Source organism: Carassius carassius, chromosome 11 (assembly GCF_963082965.1).
Source record: "Carassius carassius chromosome 11, fCarCar2.1, whole genome shotgun sequence".
Classification (NCBI taxonomy): domain Eukaryota; kingdom Metazoa; phylum Chordata; class Actinopteri; order Cypriniformes; family Cyprinidae; genus Carassius; species Carassius carassius.
This window is the reverse complement of record NC_081765.1, coordinates 34,363,682-34,384,687: the sequence shown is the minus strand read 5'-3', so window position 1 is coordinate 34,384,687 and position 21,006 is coordinate 34,363,682. Positions and strand designations below refer to the sequence as shown.

The following is a 21,006-nucleotide window of genomic DNA, read 5'->3' as shown; positions in this document are numbered from 1 at the left end:
AACCTAAATTTGTTTCCAGAAATTAAAACTGCTGTGGAAAAAATTAGAACATGCACTGTTTAAATATTTATATTTCAATAACAAACTGGAGTAGAAGCATAATTATATCATTAAACGTTGCTATAATATTTTTTTATTATAGAACTGCCTTATGTGCAATTTAAATGCTTGTTTACAAATCACTTTAATATAGTATTGACAGGGTTTATGGAAGAATTCGCTGAGATTTGACATGTACTGTACGTCATTGCCTTTATATCCAAATGAATCAATGTAAAATTGAATCAAATCGAATCTCAAGCTTGTGAATCGATATTGGATCATATCCCCTGCCCTAGTTGCCTGTTAAATCATGTTTAGGTGAAGAGATGGATAGACATAATAATGGTTTGCAAGCAATCTGACGGCACTACACACTATGTACTCCACACTTGATTTCTTGGCCTTTTCTTCAGCTTGTTACTGACATTCTGTTCGTTAGTTCAACACAATCAATTCACTGCAACTCCATTAGCATCCATTCTGCGTCTCTGAGTCTCCTTGAGCTGCTCGACCTAAAAACGACCCCAAACGTCCCCTGACATGAGCCATACTGTCATTACAGAAAGCCGACAATATAGACGATCACCAGTCACAAACAGAAGTGCATGTGCGATATATATGTATTATATGAGTGTTATATGTGTGTTATAAAGCCTGACTCACCCTGAGCTTAACTGTCCTCATCACAAATTTTCTTCACAGTGGCCAGACCCTCCGCTTCATTACGTGAGGCTGAAAGTTTGGGGGGATCCTTGATTAGCTGCTGTTTTTATGACATCAAATTTACATGTTTTTATGCATATAAATACAAAAAATGGCAGCAGTAACAGACTCATCAATTGTTCAATATTTCTCCATTTTGAGATTTTCAGCACACTTGACTGATGAATATTATTAGACAGAAATCTTGCATATACTGCAGCACAGTACTGTATGTTATCATGTATATTCTATATATTATTTATTGACTAGCAGTTAAATTTGTATGCATATGTCCATGGCTATTTTTTTTCAGCTAGGTGTCAAGGAAACTTTAAAATAATAATAATAATAAATACTAAAAGTGACAAAAACACAAGCATAATTATTACAACTTTAAGTAAAAAAAAAGGAAAACAGATCAGGCTAACAACTACAAATAAACACTGATCCAAAAATCTGTATCAATAAAAGCTATAATAGAATCTCAGTGATGCTAAAATAACACTTCAAATATATCTATATCTATATTCATTTTTATTTTATTTTGTACTATATTTTTAAAGTTTCATAGTAAACACTGTGTAAAAGAAGTTTTGTTTATGCATTATTGATAGATCTGCTATGAAAAGCGCACTTCAGTTCAGGGTTGTTTTAGCATCATAGTTTCTATTTAATTTTTTGTTCATGATTTAGTAATTATTTTTATTTTTTTGTAATTTTTATTAGATTTTCTTTCCTTTCTTATTTTTAATGGTCTATAAAGTTTTCATTAATTTAAATTCCAGTTTTAATTTACATCAAGATGAACTAAATACAAATATTTTTTATATTTTATTTTAAAATGTATTTTATTTCAAGTAACAAATATTTTTATAATGACCCTGTTTCTATCAACCACAAATTGAAACCTTTTGCGTGCTGAACGTGTCATGCAATGTAAAAATAAATAATAATAAGACTGGCATCAAATGCAGCTCATTCAAACAGAATTTAAAAAAATATATAATCTTTAGCATATCTATATTGTGGCTACAATACAGAAACTTCACTATCAGAGTCTCAATAAGAGTAGTTGGTAACTAAGAACGCAGCCAAAGGCAGTAATGTGCCAGGTAATATTTCTGGCTTCTGGGAATTAAAACTGTAACCTAATTATCTGCTCCTATTAACTGTGCTGAAGCCGAGGGAGCGCAACCAGACACGGTACAAATAAGCACTGCACTTTGAATTTAAGAGCTCATTAGACTGCTTCAAATCCAAAATCTACATATGAGATAATTAATTTGTCAAAATAAATGTTTTATGTTGCAGATCTTGGAATGATAGAATGACTTTGTGACTATGTTGAATTTCTATGAATTCTTCAATCCTGACTTTTGCACAGTCATATGTTTCATTAAAAGCTCTTAAAGTGCCGCAGAGAAAAATCCCTCCAGCTGGCACAGATGTGAGACACCATCATCAGATCTCTTCCTCTGAATTTTGTATAAATAAACACATTTTAACAGATAACAATCAGTAGCCATACAATCTGTGATAGATTACAGATGCATTTTGATGAACTATTCATAACCACAGATTAATATATGTTTCGGAAACATGAAAAGGCAATGATATCTGCACACCCTTGAACTAGAAACTAGTTTGTATGTTTTTTTTGTCACAAATATACTTATTTTTCTAGATATATGTAAATGATAAAAGCTCAGTTTAGTTTTCTTGAATTGTACTACCATATATTACATTCATAATTAATTTAAGACCTTAAGCTCACTTGACTGAGGATTTCGAGTCAGGATTAAGATCCGTATTGTAATACTGAGACTGCTCTCATTAGAGTTACAAATTACCTAATCTTATCATCTGATCGTGGTTGTATCTCTCTGTTAGTGCTACTGGATCTTAGCGCTACATTTGACGTTATCGACAACAACATTCTTTTGAATAGACTGGAAAATTATGTTGACATTAGTGGAATTACATTGCCACAGTTTAAATCATACTTATCTGAACTTTATTAATTAGTAGCAATGAATGACGAGATATTATATCAATCACAAGTGCAGTATGGCGTGCCACAAGGCTCAGTACTTGTACCGTTGCTTTTCATGCTTTACATGTTACCCTTGGGAGATATTATCAAGAAACATGGTGTTAGCTTTCACTGTTATGCTGATGATACTAAGCTCTTTATTTCTTCATGGCCCAATAAAACATACCATATCGCAAAACTAACAATGCATAGCTGATAAAAAAACTGGATCACTAGTAATTTCCTACTGCTAAATTTTAAAAAAATTTGAGGTGTTAATTATGGAACCAAAATCCTCTGCATGTAATAACCTAACACACTGTCTAAGCCTTGATGGCTGCTCTGTAAATTCTTCATCAGTTAGAAACATAGGTCTAATATTTGATAGCAATCTTTCCTTAGAAAGTCATGTTTCTAGCATTTGTAAAAGTGCATTTTTCTATCCTAAAAATATATATAAATTACGACCTATGCTCTCAGTATCAAATGCAGAAACATTAATTTATGCATTCATCACCTCAAGGTTAGACTATTGTAATGCTTTACTGGGTCAGTGGAAAACCCACTATTATTACATTTTTTTTTTTGTTAATATAATTAGAATCAGTTTTTATTTTTATGCTTTGTTTTAATATTTAAATTTTAGTTTCACTTTTTTAGTTTGTTTTGTTTGTCTATACAGTTTTCATTCACTTCAGTTTTAGATTTAGTTACTGTAGTAATTAAAATGAGAAATTCTGTTTTGGCAACTAGAATAAAAATAAGTTTATATTATTTTAAAGTTTAATAAAATCATATAGTAACAATATGATAATAAAACATACAATTAATGTAATGATACAATATGTTAAATAAGTTATTTCTTTTAAGTTAATGTTATTTTCTAATGAGTTTATTTTTAATTCTTTATATTTAAGTGTATTTCAGTTAAAAAGATAATTTTACGTCAAGTTACTAGAATTGTTTAATGGTTTTAGTTTTAGTTATATTATAACACTGTTATTGGTATATTTGTGTTATGTCACAAAAACACTTATTTTTCTAAATACAGGATGACAAATGCTCAGTTTAACATTTCTTGAATTGTACTATTATTCATTACATGTATAAATCAAAGCCAGACTCAAATGCCGCACTCAGACGTCTGAAAGGCACTGTAATCTTATTTTAACATCCTAATAACATTTTCGGAGGCTTAATGACCCGATACAAACTGACTTTTGTCATTTCTGCAGACCAGAGGCACAGAGCTCAATGCCTGTGGATTGTTTTTATGATAACTGATGGTACTTTACCTATTACGACATAAACTCCCAGATTCGTCAGCTGTCTGACCGTCTCATAGTCCTTTGGCGCCGCCCGTTACTATAGAAAGCTTGCCATTCTGTTTGGGCAAAACTGTGAAATAAAAAAACAAAGTAAATGAGCAATGTTGTCTGTCATTCAGAAATGCAGCATCTAAAACTAGATCAGTTTGTATAAAGCTCTTCTGCCATATGGTACATTTCAATGTTGTTTTTTTCATGTTGTGACAGGATTTTTGTTTTCTGAGCTCACGCACTTTAGTTTCGGGCTGAATATTGCCAAAATAATCCCCAAATAATGCTTTTTTTTCACTCATAAACTGTGGACTATGATCAATCAATTATTTCTTCTGCTGAACACTAAAGAAGCTGTTTTGAAGAATGCTGGTAACCACACAGTTTCTGGTAGCTATCGACTTCTATAGTATTTTTATTTATTTTTTCAAAACTATGGATTCAATTGCTACGAGTAACCTGAGGGTGAGTAAATCATCACAGAATTACATTTTTGGGCGAACTCTCACTTTAACGTTCACTAAGAAAAATATTTCATAAATAATATAACTATAATAATATAACTTATAACTAATAGGAATGTAAAAAAAATGATAGAACATATTTTTGCAAGCTGGGATGTATTACAGTGCAGCTCTGTAGAATTTCTGATCAAGTATGAAACCTTCTGAAGAACGTGTCTGGTTTGCTGATCTTAGCTAGTGTGTTAGCAGGTTTTTGGCAGGTTTTGCTAATGTTGCCATTACGTTATGATTATGAAAACGTTATTTCTGAATGTTCTCTGAACGTTCAAAACATTAACTTTTTTTGAATGTGTAAAAAAAAACTATTCTCAGTTATGTGAACGGTTATTAGTGACGACATTAAGGGCACATTTCACTATTCTGCAGACATTATGTGAATGTTAATTTTGAATGTCTGTATTCTGATGTAAAACTCCTCTGACGTTTTTCCTGCGCATCTGAATCTTCAGTGCCAGCTGTTCCACGACAGAAGGCTGTCGTCTCAGAAAGTGCATGATGACTGTGTTTATCCTCAGTGTCAGAAGGCACAAGAAGTTAGCAGAGAGAGCAGAAAACACTTCCACGCCACGCGGTTCATTAGCAGCAGCAGCTGTTAAAGCAGCGTTACACTGCGTCCACACCACGACTGACACTGAACACACACCTCGTCCAATCAGAGTTTACAATAACATATTTCATAGATTAGATTCACCATTTGCCTCTTTACTCCTGTCATGATCGCATGTTCTCAGCTTATTTCATTTAAACACTTAAAAAACATCCAGATGTAACATTTTTAGAACGGTTTCAAAATGATACAAAGTTTCACTAACGTTCCGATAACCAAGAAAAAACATTCTGTAAATATATATATATATATATATATATATATCAAGGGTAATTTAAAGATTGAGAGTACATTCAAATGTAACGTTCTCATAACATGTTCACAATGATACAATGTAACGTTCCTCTAAAACCAAAAAGAAACATTGGTAACACATTACTTAAACCCTTTATGCAAAATGCATTATAAAAGTAGCTGCATTAATTATACTTTGTAATACACTTTATGATGCATTGTACAGTCACATTAATAACTGTAACCACAGTTAATACATTATACCACTTATCAATTCATTGTAACACTATGCATTTTAAATTCGGTTATAATTATTTACGATAAGATATAACGAATTACAAGGCAAATCCTGAATAATTATAATGCATTATTCCCTTAAATAACCCTTTATAGTGCCTTATACATAAATGTACATTAAAACAATTGATGTTTTGAACATTTAAAAACATTGAGAAATGACATTTTTATAATGAATGGGAATGTTAGACTGAATCGAGATGAATTTGACATATCTGACAAGATTACTTATTCACTGAGGACAAAATCATGTACTGATTATGATGAAACACTAGAGTGATTTGTTATAAATATGACACTCATCTGATCTTGCTGTCATGTGATAGATGAGAGATTTGTTTTTGGGTTAAATTTCTCCATGCCACTGACAAATCAAACCTGTCTCAGAGAACTGCAAGGTCTGAAGTGATCTGTTTAAACCAGTGTTATTTTAGTACTATTATTCATATTTTGATTTAGATTTTATTTTTATATTTTCCAGTTGAATTTGAGCAATTCTGCTCGTTTTTGTCATGTTTATAATTTTTTTTTTAAGTTTTACACACTTATGTATTGTTTGTTTATTTCAGTTGTAGTTTAAAGTTTAACTAAACTAAAATGAGATATGGCAACTAGATGAAATAAAGTACGTTTATACCATATATTTGTACATTTTATTTCAGTCAATGTTCATTTTGTTTCAAGGTAAAAATTTTATTTATTTATTGACTGTTTAACCTCTGAATTGAGATGGGAATATAAACAGAATGACATTTTTGTGACATGCAATGCTTTACTTTTACTATAAGAACTGAGATACTATTACAGTTTTTATTAATATTTTGATTTATATATATTTTTTTTTATTTTAGTTGATGTTTTTGCAATTTTGTTGTGTGTTTTTGTCATTTTATTATTTCAAGTAATGATATAATATGTTCTAAAAACTATTAACAATTAAACTTGGGATTAACATTAGTTATTATTAAAGGTGGACAGCCAAGACACAGTGACATTTCTATCTGAAATTAAAAGTACTAAAAGTTTATACCAGGTGTAAACTGCAGTTTCTATGAAGGTACATTTAAGACCTTTTTTTCAGACCAAGTAAAACAATTATAATTTAAAGCTACACTTTTATGACTTTAAGACTTTCTGCTCTGACTTGAGACCTTTTTAAGCCTTAATTGGTGGAAGTGCATCCTAAGAGTTTTTAAAACCTGTAGAAACCCTGAAACAGGCCCAATATGAGTTACTCCATCATCCTCATATAACTGTTTCAGACACATTTCCTCTCTCTCAACACTAGCTAAAAAAATTAATAAAATATCTTATATGTGCAATGCAACTGAAAGGAACCAAACAGAGCAATTCAAATCTGAATTATATCTGTTTCCGTTAACAGGCGGTTAAAGATGTAACTTTACATAACAGTTGATATCATCTATTTATAACCCTGCATCCATGTCTGACTTTATTATATCTCCTGTGTCACACAGCAGCTTGGGTGGAAGCAATGCGACTGACAGCTGAAAGTGAGCGTTTGGTGGAGAAACATGGACGCTTCAGATTCCTCCCGAGAGAAGCCTTCCTGGCCCACTTTCTATGATTGCCACTCTATTACATTTCCAGGAGTTCCTTATCTGCCACCCCACGAAACACAACCTCCCTGCTGTCAATCCAGGGCAGGAATTGAAACACACACCGCCGAGTCGGTCAGACGCTGATGAAACACTCTCACATAGAGAAATGAATTATCATGCATTCAAATGAAATTGTGTGCATTAATGCCACCCACTTTTTCAGCAGCATTAGTTCTGTAAGTATTTTGCCCATAGGGATTAAAAAAAACTTCTTTAAAGCATAATAAGCCATGAACCAAACCAACCAGCTATGAGGAGAACCACAACATTACAAACTGTGATTTGAAGAAAGTAATTGAAAATCAGACATAGATACAAATTTAAAAACTCTTTGGTGCTGCTCACGTGATGATCAAAAATTTTTGCAATGAAATTAATATGCCATATGTTAGTTCCAAAATGTTTCTTATTTAATATTTTCTATTTTTAGATGTTTTTATGCAACTGAATTATATTTATGGAATAGTTATCATGCATTTATTAATGGTTAATCACTTTTTGAACATAGACCTGAAAACAAAATTTCCCAATTTATCATAGATCTTGAATGCTTTGGAGCACAGGCTTAAGTTTGGTCGCTTTTTAAAGAATAACCCTAACCCTAACCCTAACTTGCCAGATTATTACTAAAGTTTTGTGTTTCTGTAGCTCAAGTGGTAGAGCATTGCATTAGCAAGTGCAAGGTTGGGGGTTCGTATTCCAGGGAACACATGTTGGGAGAAAAATTGTTAGCCTGAATGCAATGTAATTCGCTTTGGATAAAAGCGTCTGCTAAATGTAAATGTGAAGTTAAAAATGTAAAAAAAATTCTATAATAAAATGTGAAAATATTCTAGTTTTCAATTTTATATAATATACATATATTCCAAAACATATTTTACTCTAAAACTGCATGAAAATCATAGCCATAAATCTATGCAAGTTGTGTTCCAAATTTGAAGTTGATATCACAAAAAAAGTTAGATTTTGTTTGGATGCAGTACTAAATGTTTCCACTAGATTAAATTCACTTCCCGTTGATTTAGAATGGGTTTTTTTCTGACAGCGAAGAGTACAGGTGGCCAAGACTTTAACAGGTTTTGTGCAAATCTGTTTAAAAAAAAAAAAAGCAAATTTTTTTTTTTGTCAAAAATGACCAAGAAGCAAAAGATGGTTAATTTGGGAAAGAACTAAAATTCCATGAAGGATTGACAATGACATTAATCAAAATAATTCATTTGAAGCAGTTGGTTTTAATCTATAGAAACAATTTATTTTAAACTCCTTGCAAAATATGCACATATTAACAAACATCTAAGAAATAATTTACTCAATTACGTCATCTTGAGTGGGCGGAGCTAAAGATATCCTTTGACGTGCTTTGCTTGCTGCGACGGAGGATTTTTCATTACAGCATCTTGAATAGTGCATATTCAATTACTAAACGCAATTATTTTAAAAATAAGTTGAATTCATGTGAGCAGATGGGTTCAATAAAAGCACATACGACCTCAGAGATCACAGCAGGTCTGTCTTGAAAGGTTTGTCAGTCATTGTTAACAGAAAAAGCCTCCAGAAACATTTTTTTTGGCACAATGTTTGAGCTTTGTGTCATGCACTCTTAAAAATAAAGGTTCTTTATTGCCATCGATGGTTCCCTGTATAGTGGAAAAAGGTTAATAAAATGTTCTTTTACACTAAGAAAACTGTTCACTGAAAGATTCTTTGGGGAGCCAAAATATGGCATAACTGCAAAAATGCACGAAGATGAAGGAGATCAACTAAAAGGTATTTTAATTAGACTATCCAGTAGACAGGCAAATAAATCCACATTAGATCAATGAGAACAGACACCCACTAAAGGAAAACTGAGAGTATTTGTAGTGGAGCAAACAAAAGAACTAATGAGTTAATAAAATAAACACAGGTGAATGAAATGACAATTAGGAGGAGAAGTAAAACACAGGGTCACACAGGGAACAGACATGTGACAGAGTGAGTGAAGCACTGATATGTTCTGTTCCACATGACAATAATAACATAAACAGTCCATTATACCTGTGCACTATATTCTTCTGAAGAAACACAATTGCTCTGCGTGAGGGACAAACTGAAATATAAGCCGTCAAATACTGTAAAGCCAGATTTATGACACCAGGGGACTAAAACGTAGGGCACAACTTACATGGACTACTTTTATGATGCTTTTCATTTTTAGAATAAATTATGATTTGTGAATTTATGTTTACATTATGTGCATGTTATATATTTAAAATATGATGAAACATATTGAGGTAAAAGTCACTTGCATATTTAAGTTTATATTTAGTAAATCTGGCTTTTTTTCTCTCTCAGAATTCTGAATTTGCCTTTTGCTATTCTGTTTTTATTTTTCTGCAGTGGAATAAATAATAATGTAATTGAGTAATTGAGTAATTATATTTCACAATTTGCCTTTTCTTCTCAGAATCGCAAGAAATAAACATAATATTTTCCTATAAATTTGCAATTATAAAAAAAGGGTCAGAAGTCTTCTAAATGACCCTTTTATTATTTTTTTATCCTGTGACGGAAATAGGCTTTTCTACATTTTAGTGATGCACGACTACAGCAATGCTTCCTTTACAACACTGCATTGATGCACAATACAGATGTTTTCATATACAGTCTTAAAAAGCATTGCCATTAAAGTGTAACTTTCTGTAAGGGACTGACTGAAGGAACTGTGATCAAGTGAATTTCCAAACATGCTCATCAAAACCTGTCGAGTGACAGACGGACGGGCAGGCACTGGACTAACAGGAGCGTTTGATATGATTCGTCTGGGGATGTTCCCTCTGTCTTTCAGTCTGACACTTAATTCTCTATTTGTTCCTGTTCCAACCCACTCCAGAAAAATGACGATGATACCATCACAACTGAGATCCATTCTGCCTTTTGCATGTTTTGTTCTTAATACACAAATCAGCACATCATCTCACTTGAAAGACTTTGACATCTGCATGAATAAATTGGCCCAGATTGATGTCTATTGGTCTGGTGTAAATGCCTAAGTGGCAGTGATAATTAAAGCGTATGAAATGCCATTTTCCTCTTGAACCCTGCTGAGATGAGTTCAACAGTGCTTCTCAAACACACTGCAGTGGCAATTTGCATCTGCCCTTGGGTTCTCCTTCGCAACCCATGGCCATTTTAACCATATAGAGCGTGAAATATGTATGGTTCACTTCGAGCGCCTCAACCCATGATCATTAACCGAGAGATTAAAGGTATTAAATTAAGACAGCAAGGGTTGTAGTAAATAATAGTGTTGTTTAGGAACTCTACAGGGAAGCAGAAAACCATTACCCTCAGGTCCCAGAGCTGCAAGAATGAAATGCTTTTAACAAGTTCAAAGAGCACAGACTGCAATAAACTGCTGCAAAGCTGTGGTCAGTCTCACTGTACCTCAGCTGAATGTTTATTGCCAAAGAAGTCCAAGAATCCGTGCTAAAAATAAAGTACATCTTCTTTACAGGAGATGCATCTAATTAACGGTTTGTTTATTTCATAAAACCTTCATGCATGAAAATGTTGTTTGTTTGCGTCCGACTTTTGTTTAACTATTCACTTTTCAACACTGGAATCTGCGATGAAATGCTTGGTAATTAGAATTGGGCTATTCACTTTTATGCGCGAATGTATTAATCGCAGAGCGTTTAATTAATCACTAATACATTCCGACGTTATATGCATTTTTAATAACCATAACATAACGTGCATGGAACCAAATCTGAATGAACATCTAACCGACCTATCCCGATGTTGTTTTTCGTGAATAACCGTTCAAGTGCATGTCGTTTCATTCGTAATGAACAAGATGATGATGGTTTGGTGAGCCGTGGAGTCATTGCAGAGTGACAGATCTATCACTTAGCGTGCAATTGCGCGCTATAATGGAAAACGATCGGTTTCTCGATCGGAACTCACAATATGATGATTTCTATCCACTGTTGTTTCACGAAGATAACGTGTGAGTGAAGGGCATGCGGGGACGCACTTACCGGGGTCACCCTGACTTCTCCGCGGATCCGCAGCTTCGGTCTCCAAATTCAAATGCCGTGATCACAGTCCACGTCTCTGCAGATATACCACAGTATCACATAGAGGATGAGCAAAATGGCAAAAATAAAGAGAGCTACAAGGATAGCCTTTGTCACTGGTGAGATGAGAGACTGCATTATTTCAGCAGCCGGCGCACGAGCACAGCTCAATCCGCAACAGTCCGGCGAGGCGCATGGATGCTCGCTCCTCACCATCCGAACAGACCTTCGGCTTCTGAGGCTGGACTCTCCGGAGGATTATTCACATGCGATCCCGTCGCTCGCGGAGGAGACGCATCACGAGCGATCCTCGGGACCGTGCTCGGACTGGAGATGAGGATCTGGATCTGGTGTGGAACAGGTTGATTCGCCTTTTCCAACTTCATCAGATGGAACTGTCCATTGAAGCCCCGAGTGAAGGGGGGAGACCACAGGTTGACCCACAATGATATAACAAAAACAAATAAACAACAACAACAACAACAAAAAGAACAAAGAACGTTATGAAGTGTAAAAACTCACATTTGTTTCATTTATGACATAACTGTGGCCACTGATATATAACTGTGGCCACTGATACAGCTATACTTTCAAGGGTTAATAACTATTATTATTTTTATTTTTTTTGCAGAATCCAGTTAGCCAACGTCATCTTTAAGATTTTTTTTTTTTTTTTGTTAACAAAAACTTACTTTCTTAGATATTTTAATGCAAAGTTAAACTATAAGCTCAGATTTTGGCGCTTTCTCTTTAAGTTCCATCCGATTGTTCACGTTGTGTATTGTTGCTATGTTCACCTCCTCAGGGATAGCAATTATAGCTTGTTTGACGCCATGTAAAAATTTGCTTCCTGACAAACCTGTACTGACTGTTTGAGATACATCTGAGATAAATAAGACTCACTGTAAAAAAAATGACTGTGAATTTAACGGTAACTCAGACAGCAAGCAGTTTCGGCCCAGATCTGGCCCACGTCCAGTCCACATGGATCTCACGTGCATGGGCCAGATGTGGGCCGGATCTGGGCCAACACTATGTTGCTGTCTGGGAAAGACAGTAAAAATGCTAAAGTAAAAATCTGTTAAATGTTTACAGTAAATTCCCCTACTATATAGAGAGAAAAACTGTATTGCACATTACATGTAATTTTATGGAAGTATACCATTTTTTGAAGTGAAAAATACTATAATTTACAGTGAATAACAGTAAACTGACATTCCCAGAATTCCCTGCATTACATTTCAAATTTCATGTTTTTTGGATGACATAACCATGTTTCTTAGTCTTTTCTCATCACTTTTGTAAATTAGGGTTGTGTGTTACACCTAATGTTGTTTAATGAATGTGAATATTGCATTATTTCAGTTTAATGAGTCTCACCATGATGGTGTTTAGTGTCTGTGTGAATGACACTGTGCACCTTCTATACAGTACGTTATAATCTAAAAACTTCCTGTAATGGACTTAGGTTCATATGTGATTTTCTCTTTTAGATTTAGTTTGCTATATTAACATTATATCAGTTAAAGAAGTTGCGGTATTTAATTGTAAAGCTACCTTAAAACCAAAATTGTTTTTACTGTATTTTTTAATGGTAAAATTCTGGCAACCACAGCTGCCATTTTTTTACTGTAAATTTTACAGAATGATTTTACAGTGTACAGTTTAAAATAATGTTTTGTTTGTTATTTCTGGTTAAGTCTATTTAATGTCTTACTTGCGGTGTCTTTATATTTAGTTGTGAAATGCACCAGCAATTGGTTCAAAGTAAACCCCACTAGTGTTTTTATTTGCATTGTAAACTTTTATTGTAAAAAAAAAAAAAAGATCCGTTTGTTTACTGACGTTGGCAGATCAAGCCTCGTTCCCACCGCGCCCTTCTGATAAGTTACCCGTGCAAACAAAGAATTAGCATAGTTTGCATTCTGGGCGACCAAACTGCCTGAAGACAGATATGACATTCAGCCCCCGAGCTCGAGCGCAGTGCGTGCAGCCGAAGTTCAACAGTGAACACTGGTTTCCTGAACGTTAAAGAGGGAACTTCCCCAGATTTCCCTGGAACGGATGAATGGAGCTGCTCTGCTCTCAAAACCCGAGCACTTCAGGCATAGGCGGGTTTCTAGCGAGCTGAAAACCAATGCTGAAGCCCGAAACCGCTGTCTAAAGAGAAGCCAGCTATCCTCTCAATGCGTTCCGTCGCTCTGGAGAAGTTCACCGTTTAGGAAACGTCTCGAGACGCATTCGGGCGGCTGGGTGGGTGGGTGTTCACGACAATATCGTTCTAGGCGGTCAAAGAAACCTTGCAATGAATTAAAATGCTATTTCTAAAGAAAAACGAGAATGATCAATAATAGAAACGTCATGCACTGCGTTATATAGCGGGCAAACCCATGTGCACGGTGCGCGCTTTTGTTCAACTCAGAGGCATGTACGGCAGGCGGGGGAGGGATGCCTCGTGCATCCTCCGTGTGCGCGAGACTCAGTGAGAAACGAGAGAGACAGACCTGCAATTGGATCCTACACAAGTCAATCCCACATGTGGGTGGGCGGTGGATTCAGAGCTGCACACCCAGTAAAGTTAGTGCAACAAAAGGTTGCGGGAAAGTTGCGCACGATCACGATTCACACTTACACCTGAAATCTACATGAGCTAAAGCCATAAACCAAGCTGCGTTTAAAACCAGATTGAGCTCAGATCCATCCAAGCCACAATGATGTCCTACTTGTGGATTTTCGTCTTTGGAAGTTTAATCGTGACTGGAGTGAAGATGCAAGGTAAGAGTTTTTTAAACTAGTTTAAAATAACAATCAGAGTTTCTTTGTTTCCTGCTTCCACACTTGTTTAGTGTTACAAATGCACGAAGTGGAAAACACTTTTAAATTGAAATCATACAATTGTCATTGTAATAATTCTATATGTATTAACAAAGAACTCTGAATTAAATGGGAAGCATGCATATTTTTTTTATTTTTGGTATATCAGCTCTAAGATCACATGTTTTGAACAAAAGGACTATTATTATACATGTATGATTGGAAACTCAAGCATTCTGGGTTTTGTGGTGTTGGTCACTAACACAAGACCCTCAGAAACGGCTTGTGGACGCTGTAAAGCCTTGCCCAGCTTTTCCCTCTTTGTACATCGTGTTCTTCACTAACAGCTTTGGCTGCTCAGAGTCTCAGTGACTTCATCCAAAAGTTTCCCACTTTACAGGATGTAACCAAATGTTCAGGATCGGGAGGTAGAGGCTGTAAGTCTGGTATTAAAAATCCCATTCTGATTCCTCGATGTCACAGGCCTGTTAATTGCTAATAATTCATCCAGATGTAGAGAGGAAGCATGCATTTAGTTCACTGCTGTTAACTGAGAAAGACTAAGGTGTAGTTTCAGAAATTCAATCCAGTCCCAGATGAAGACCACACCCTGTATATGGTGGAGTTACGAAAGGGATGCTTCTGATGCACCCGAGGGAGTTTGCATGCCTCTGTCCTGTTTGAGAAAGCCAGCGAGGCACATGCATGGCCACAGCTTTGGATTTTTTGTATTGTGTTGTACAGAGAACGCTCTTTGTCCTGTGTTTGTGTGGACAGGTGTGTTGCTGTCCTCCTCTCTGCTCGAGAGCAAACCTCCTTTGTGTCTCTTAATCTGCCACCGACTGCGCCAACCAAGTCAAATAAAAGGCCGGCTGTGGAAATTAAAAGCTTGAGGGAGAAAAATCGTTAGCATTTGTGCAAATACAAGCAGGATTTAGCTCGAAAGCAGCTGAAATATGACTGCCACGAAGGAAGGTGTTACATAATGGATCTGTGTCATTTTACAACACAAAAAGCATGGGAAGACTAGATGCAGGAAGCACTGACCAGCGAGCTGACTAATAAAGCAAACACACGTCATTTACCACTTCATTTGCATTAAAACCGAAGATGATTTTCATCTGTTTAAGAAAAATCTAACATAATTTCAGTAAAAATAGTAAATGGAGATGCACTGAAATCATAATTCTGATTAATACTGATCATTACTTTCATGTTATTGCTGATAACCAATAAATAGCACATATTAAACTCTTTTATTGTCCCATTTCTGATAGAAATAAAAAACAAAACAGTAGTTTTAAATGCAACAGGTGACTTTCAGGTGACAAACAGACATTATTTCAACATTATTTCAAACTTTATTTGTGTTATTGTAGTATACTATGATTGTTTTGTTAATATTTTGAATTACTTTTTTATTTTTTTTAATTTTTAATTTTTTTAATTTCTGCTTTCATGTTAAAATCTTTGTCATTTTGTTGTGTGTTTTTGCCATTTTTTCTTTGTTTTGCTGTTTTTAAATATGTCTACACAGTTTTCAGATTTAGTTATTTTAATACATGTTAAACATAAAAAAGTATTAAAAATGTCTCTTGGAAACATGCTGAATAAAATGCATATTTTTTAGCTATGGTCTTAGTTTTAGTAAACTATAATAGCACTGTCTTTAGATGGTATTAAAGATAATGTAAATGTAAAAATAGGGGAAATGAGCATGCACAATTAAATATAACACACATACCATATTTTCCGGACTATAAGTCACACTTTTTTCATAGTTTGGCTGGTCCTGCGACTTATAGTCAGGTGCGACTTATTTATCAAAATTAATTTGACATGAACCAAGAGAAATGAACCAAGAGAAAACATTACCGTCTCCAGCCACGAGAGGGCGCTCTATGCTGCTCATTTTCCTGTAGTCTACACTGAAGACATAGAGCGCCCTCTCGGGGCTGGAGATGGTAATGTTTTCTATTGGTTCTTGGTTCTAAATAAATGCGACTTATAGTCCAGTGCCACTTATATATGTGTTTTTCCTCATCATGATGTATTTTTGGACTGATGCGACTTATACTCAGGTGCGACTTACAGTCCGAAAAATACGGTAGTACAAATACAGTGTGCATCTGTAATAGTAAAGTCAAACCAAACGTGTGACTGGTTTTCTGAATGAACCATCTGTAGGTGAAATCTCACGTTCTCTAACCGTCTTTGGTTGTGTTTTTCAGACGATGGAGTGGAAGGCACAGAGAATGGCGGTACGTTTGCTGTAATAACTCTGAACACACCCTTCTCTGGTAACAAACTTCATCTGTGACGTGCCAAAGCAATAAAACTGAGCGATGGCAAGACTTTACGGCTCTCACATGTGTTTGTTCACGTGGTCCAGTGCACCACCTGTGTCGCTTTTTTGTGTCCTGATGATAAAGATGATAAACGTGGGTTGCTAGTTTATCTTTTATCTCATATGCAGATTCTCCGGCAGATGACCTTGCTCCAGAAGACTCAGCCGTTCCTCCTGAAGGTGATGATAAGCTTCATATATCTGCGTGCTATTCAATTCACAGCAGGGGATACTGATGCTAAATACAAAAAGCAAAAACACAAATCATGCATAATTAGGATAAGAGCTCAAAAAGTCAGCTGACGTCAGAAACTGCAAAAGTGTTTTACACAAATGTAGTCAAATTGAGACGGTGTTCATGCCCTCATGCTCCAAAACCATCAACAAAGCACTAAACAGAAGTAAATACGACCCAGACGATATTAAATACGGGTTTGGTATCGCCGTCACTCGATATCCAGCATCAAATCTGAGTCCTGAAGCAAAAACAGTTGAGAAGCAGTGATCTATATTCATAACTAGCAGCAAGAGATCATTTTCATGGCAGTAACTTATGAGTGATTGATTTCAACGGAACGACACGGATGTGTTTCGTTCCTCAACAACCTGTTGTTTATAGGATTTATGCAAAGCACTGCTGTGTAGATCTCTTTCTGTATAAGTATAATAATGAAAATCCAGCTGACACACTCAGAACAAAGAGGTACTAAAGGGGCAGAACCTTTTCAAAAAGCACACCTTTGTACCTAAAGTGCACATATTAGTACCTAAAAGGTACAAAAGTGCATCTCTCTCAGTGGCAACTTTTGTACTTTTTTATTTTCCCTTTTTTTTTAGAGAGTGCACATTCACAAAAATAATATTAATGTTATGGCAAAACATTCTTAAAGTAATGTTTATGGAACGTTTTTAATAATATTTGATATGCATTCTCATATGATGAGAATGGATGAAAATATCTCCATGATGGCATTTTAGCTTTATTTCTAAGAGCGTCCGTGATCATGATCTCTTCTTGAGTTTGTGCAGTAGATTTCCATCAAACGGGGAAGATGTTGGATTCAGTCTGTTGACCAGTCCAGACAAGGATCTGTGTGAGTTGTGTATTTCTCCACAGGCATGAAATCAAGGTGTTTTTATCCCAAAGCAAACACAATCTTTGAGAAAGAGATTTCGTCTTATCTCACAGCACACAACATGAGATTAAACAGTAATAGAAAAAAAGACTGAAATTAGAGCATACTGTACAACACAAGTCAAAAATGTAAATATTTATACAATTATTTTTTAAGATTAAAAAAAAAATGGGGAAACTTATACACTACCATTCATAACTTTATAATAAGAAATATAATTTATAATAACAACTGTGTTCAACAATCAGAAATGTTTCTTGAGCAGTAAATCATCATATTTTCATGATTTCTGAAGATCATGTGACACTGAAGACTGGAGGAATGATGCTGAAAATACAGCGGAGCATCACAGAAATACATTACACTTTAACACAGATTCACACAGAAAACAGTTATTTAAAAATGTAAAATATTTCACAATTTTTACAGCATTTTTGATCAAATAAATGCAGTCATGCTGAGCCAAAGAGACTTGGTTCTGTTAAATGGTCTCAAAATGTTCCCTAGAAACTGCATCACACGACGTGTGCCCGTATCATTATGATTCTCCACCATTTCTAACCGTTGGCAGTCATTTTTGGCGTTCTCCGAATGTAAAGCATTGAGCAGCTTTTGTGAGTCTGTGCTCCAGGAATGCAATGTTCTCAACTTCATCTTTGTTCAGAGCATGAAAGCGAACTTTTTGTCAGACGGGCTTTTAAAGGCACAGATTCAGGGTTTGTTTAGGATTTAGTAACCAGTTAAGTGTCCATCTGCCTTCCATCTCTGTTCCTTTCTAATTCAGTGAAGAGTACTGAGTCTGTCAGACCTGTAACAGACCGCAGATCAACACCACTCCACAAAACACATGCACTTTAGCTATATTCACTTATCAGATATATTTCTCTCAAGTTTAAAGAAATAGTTCTTTTTTTTGCCATCAATTTTTTTACTCACCCTCTAAGAGGAGATGCATGCATGAAGCTTTTGTCTTTTATAAAAGCATACATTACATTCTATCTGAGCTCATATGAAGCGAAACTGCTGATTTTCATGTGTCTGGATTTGAGAGGAATTTTTTAATTAACTTAAAATCAGTTCTTCACATGAAGCATCATACAACTTCATTAGACTTGGATTTGTTTGGACCATGAAAGTATAGAAAACATAATGAGGATGATTAAATGACCAATGTTTTAAACTGTTCTATAGTTTCTACAGTGATTTGGCTACAAACATTTTTTGTTTTTATCCGGGTTAACTAAAACGCACACCATTACAAATATTTTTTAGTAATTAAAAGAAAAGGAAATAAAATTCAGTTGAAAACTAAAGTTAGTAACTGAAAAAAAAAACATTGAAATATCTAGTTTCCTTGTTGTTATGATTATTACGTTATTTAAAGGTTGCAAAAATGTTTCTTAAATGTTGTACTGATTTTATTTTTACTCAACGTTTATTTTTGTTATTTTAAAACTTTTTAAAATGTCCACTTTTTGTTAAAACTATAACATTATTTAAAGGTTACAAAAACATTTCTAAAATATTACACTAATTTTATCTTACCCAAAATATAACGTTATTTGAATGTTTATTTTTAATATTCTAAGAACGTTAAAATGTCCAGATTTCTTGTTGTGATTAGAATATTATTTAAAGGTTACAAAAACGTTTTTACAAACTTTTTTTGAACGTTTATTTTTAAAATTCTAAAATCTTTTTGTTGTGATTACAACATTATTTAAAGGTTACAGATATGTTTCCTAAACGTTGTACAGTATTAATTCACTTAAAATTTTATATTATTTGAAAATTTATTTTTGTTATTTTATAAACATTAAAATGTCATTTTTTGAGACTTTAACGTTATCTAAAGGATACAGTTTTTATTTACTATTTTTACCCCAGAAAAGTATGTTATTTGAATGTTCATTTCTAATATTCTAAGAATGTTACAATGTTTAAAGGTTACAAAAATAATTTCTTAAAACGATTGTTGTGATTACAACATTATTTGAAGGTTACAAAAAGGTTTTGTAAACATTGTACGAATTACATTTTTACTTAACATTTAACATTATTTGAACGTTTATTTTTGTTACTTTATAAATGTTAAAATATAAATGTTTTGTTATTGTTGACTATAATGTTATTGAAAGGTTACAAAAAAAACCTAAATTTTATTTTCACACCAGGAAAAAAAAGTATAACGTTATTTGAATGTTTATTTTTAATATTCTAAGATTGTTGTCATGACTGTAACGTAATTTTAAGATAACAAAAACATTTCCCACATGTTCCCACATCTTAAGGACGTTTTAAGAATTTCCCGACGTTATCAAATATTCATAAAGTTCCATGAACATTACTTTGAGAATGTTTTGTCCCAACATTGATATAACGTTTAAAAAGCGTTCCCTATTCATGTGATGTCACCTGAGATCGCATGATGGGAAACAAACCTGTATTTGTATGTATTGTCATGTGTATCTAGTAATGAACAGCTCTTGTGAAGCTGATACGAGGGTCTTGACAGGTCTGTTCTTGATAAAATCCTCACTGGATGTTTCTGCTGTTATGGTAGAAATGCAGAACTGTCGCGACACGTAACATATAGATCTTATATACGCTGAAAACAGCGCAGCGGGAGATTTACTGCTGGGTTCCAGCGAGGCGACGGAGACTGTGTGTGATTTATGGTCACCTGTGCGCTTGAGAAGAGCTTGAGTTATTCTTCAGGCTCAAACGAGAAAAGCCACGTGATAGAGAGATAGGATCTGACAGCCGCTGATGCTCCTGACGGGAACAGATCTGTGGGATGGTGTCACCTGTCTGATTGTGAGATCTCTTTCACAGCTCCAGACGCGGAAGAGCCAGCTAAAGAACCCCCTGGAGAAGCATCACCTGAAGAAACACCTGAAGATCCAGCAGAGGAGGCTGTGGATGAGGCAGCAGCTGCTGCAGGTTAAAGAAAGACAGACTTTAACATTAAAGCACTTTACAGTCATTTTACCATGAGCGAGAGACCTTCTTAGCAGGACTTACTAAATTAAAGCTATAATAAACATAAATAAGCAGCAATAAAATTATAAATATTAATAAAGAAGTAATTAAATATATATATATATATATATAAATATATATATATATATATATATATATATATATATATATATATATATATATATATATATATATATATATATATATATATATATATATATATTGGATGAAAAAAAATCTTCTTAAATGAAATAAATTGACATATTAAAGTAACTGACTATAAATAA

General features: G+C 34.3%; 1 protein-coding gene and 1 long non-coding RNA gene across 5 annotated transcripts in view; one reads left to right on the top strand and one right to left on the bottom strand.

Moving 5' to 3' along the window:
• Positions 1-410: 410 nt before the first annotated feature.
• On the bottom strand, positions 411-11,688 carry LOC132152542 (uncharacterized). The gene is made up of 3 exons (XR_009436548.1): positions 11,402-11,688; positions 4,072-4,174; positions 411-774 (listed from the first exon to the last, which is right to left on the bottom strand). It is a non-coding gene; the product is annotated as an uncharacterized LOC132152542 (long non-coding RNA).
• A 2,008-nt stretch (positions 11,689-13,696) lies between these two features.
• Positions 13,697-21,006, top strand: part of si:ch211-39i22.1 (cytochrome c1) — a 23,207-nt gene continuing 15,897 nt past the window's right edge. Inside the window, exons 1-4 of one of the 4 annotated variants that reach the window (XM_059562635.1) lie at positions 13,703-14,215; positions 16,486-16,515; positions 16,731-16,781; positions 20,573-20,680. In XM_059562635.1, the coding sequence (XP_059418618.1) occupies positions 14,152-14,215; positions 16,486-16,515; positions 16,731-16,781; positions 20,573-20,680 (253 nt within the window). In that variant the 5' untranslated portion in view covers positions 13,703-14,151. Of the gene's footprint in view, positions 14,216-16,485; positions 16,516-16,730; positions 16,782-20,572; positions 20,681-21,006 lie in introns of all 4 variants that reach the window. The other 3 variants (XM_059562634.1, XM_059562637.1, XM_059562636.1) reach the window with 3 other exon arrangements.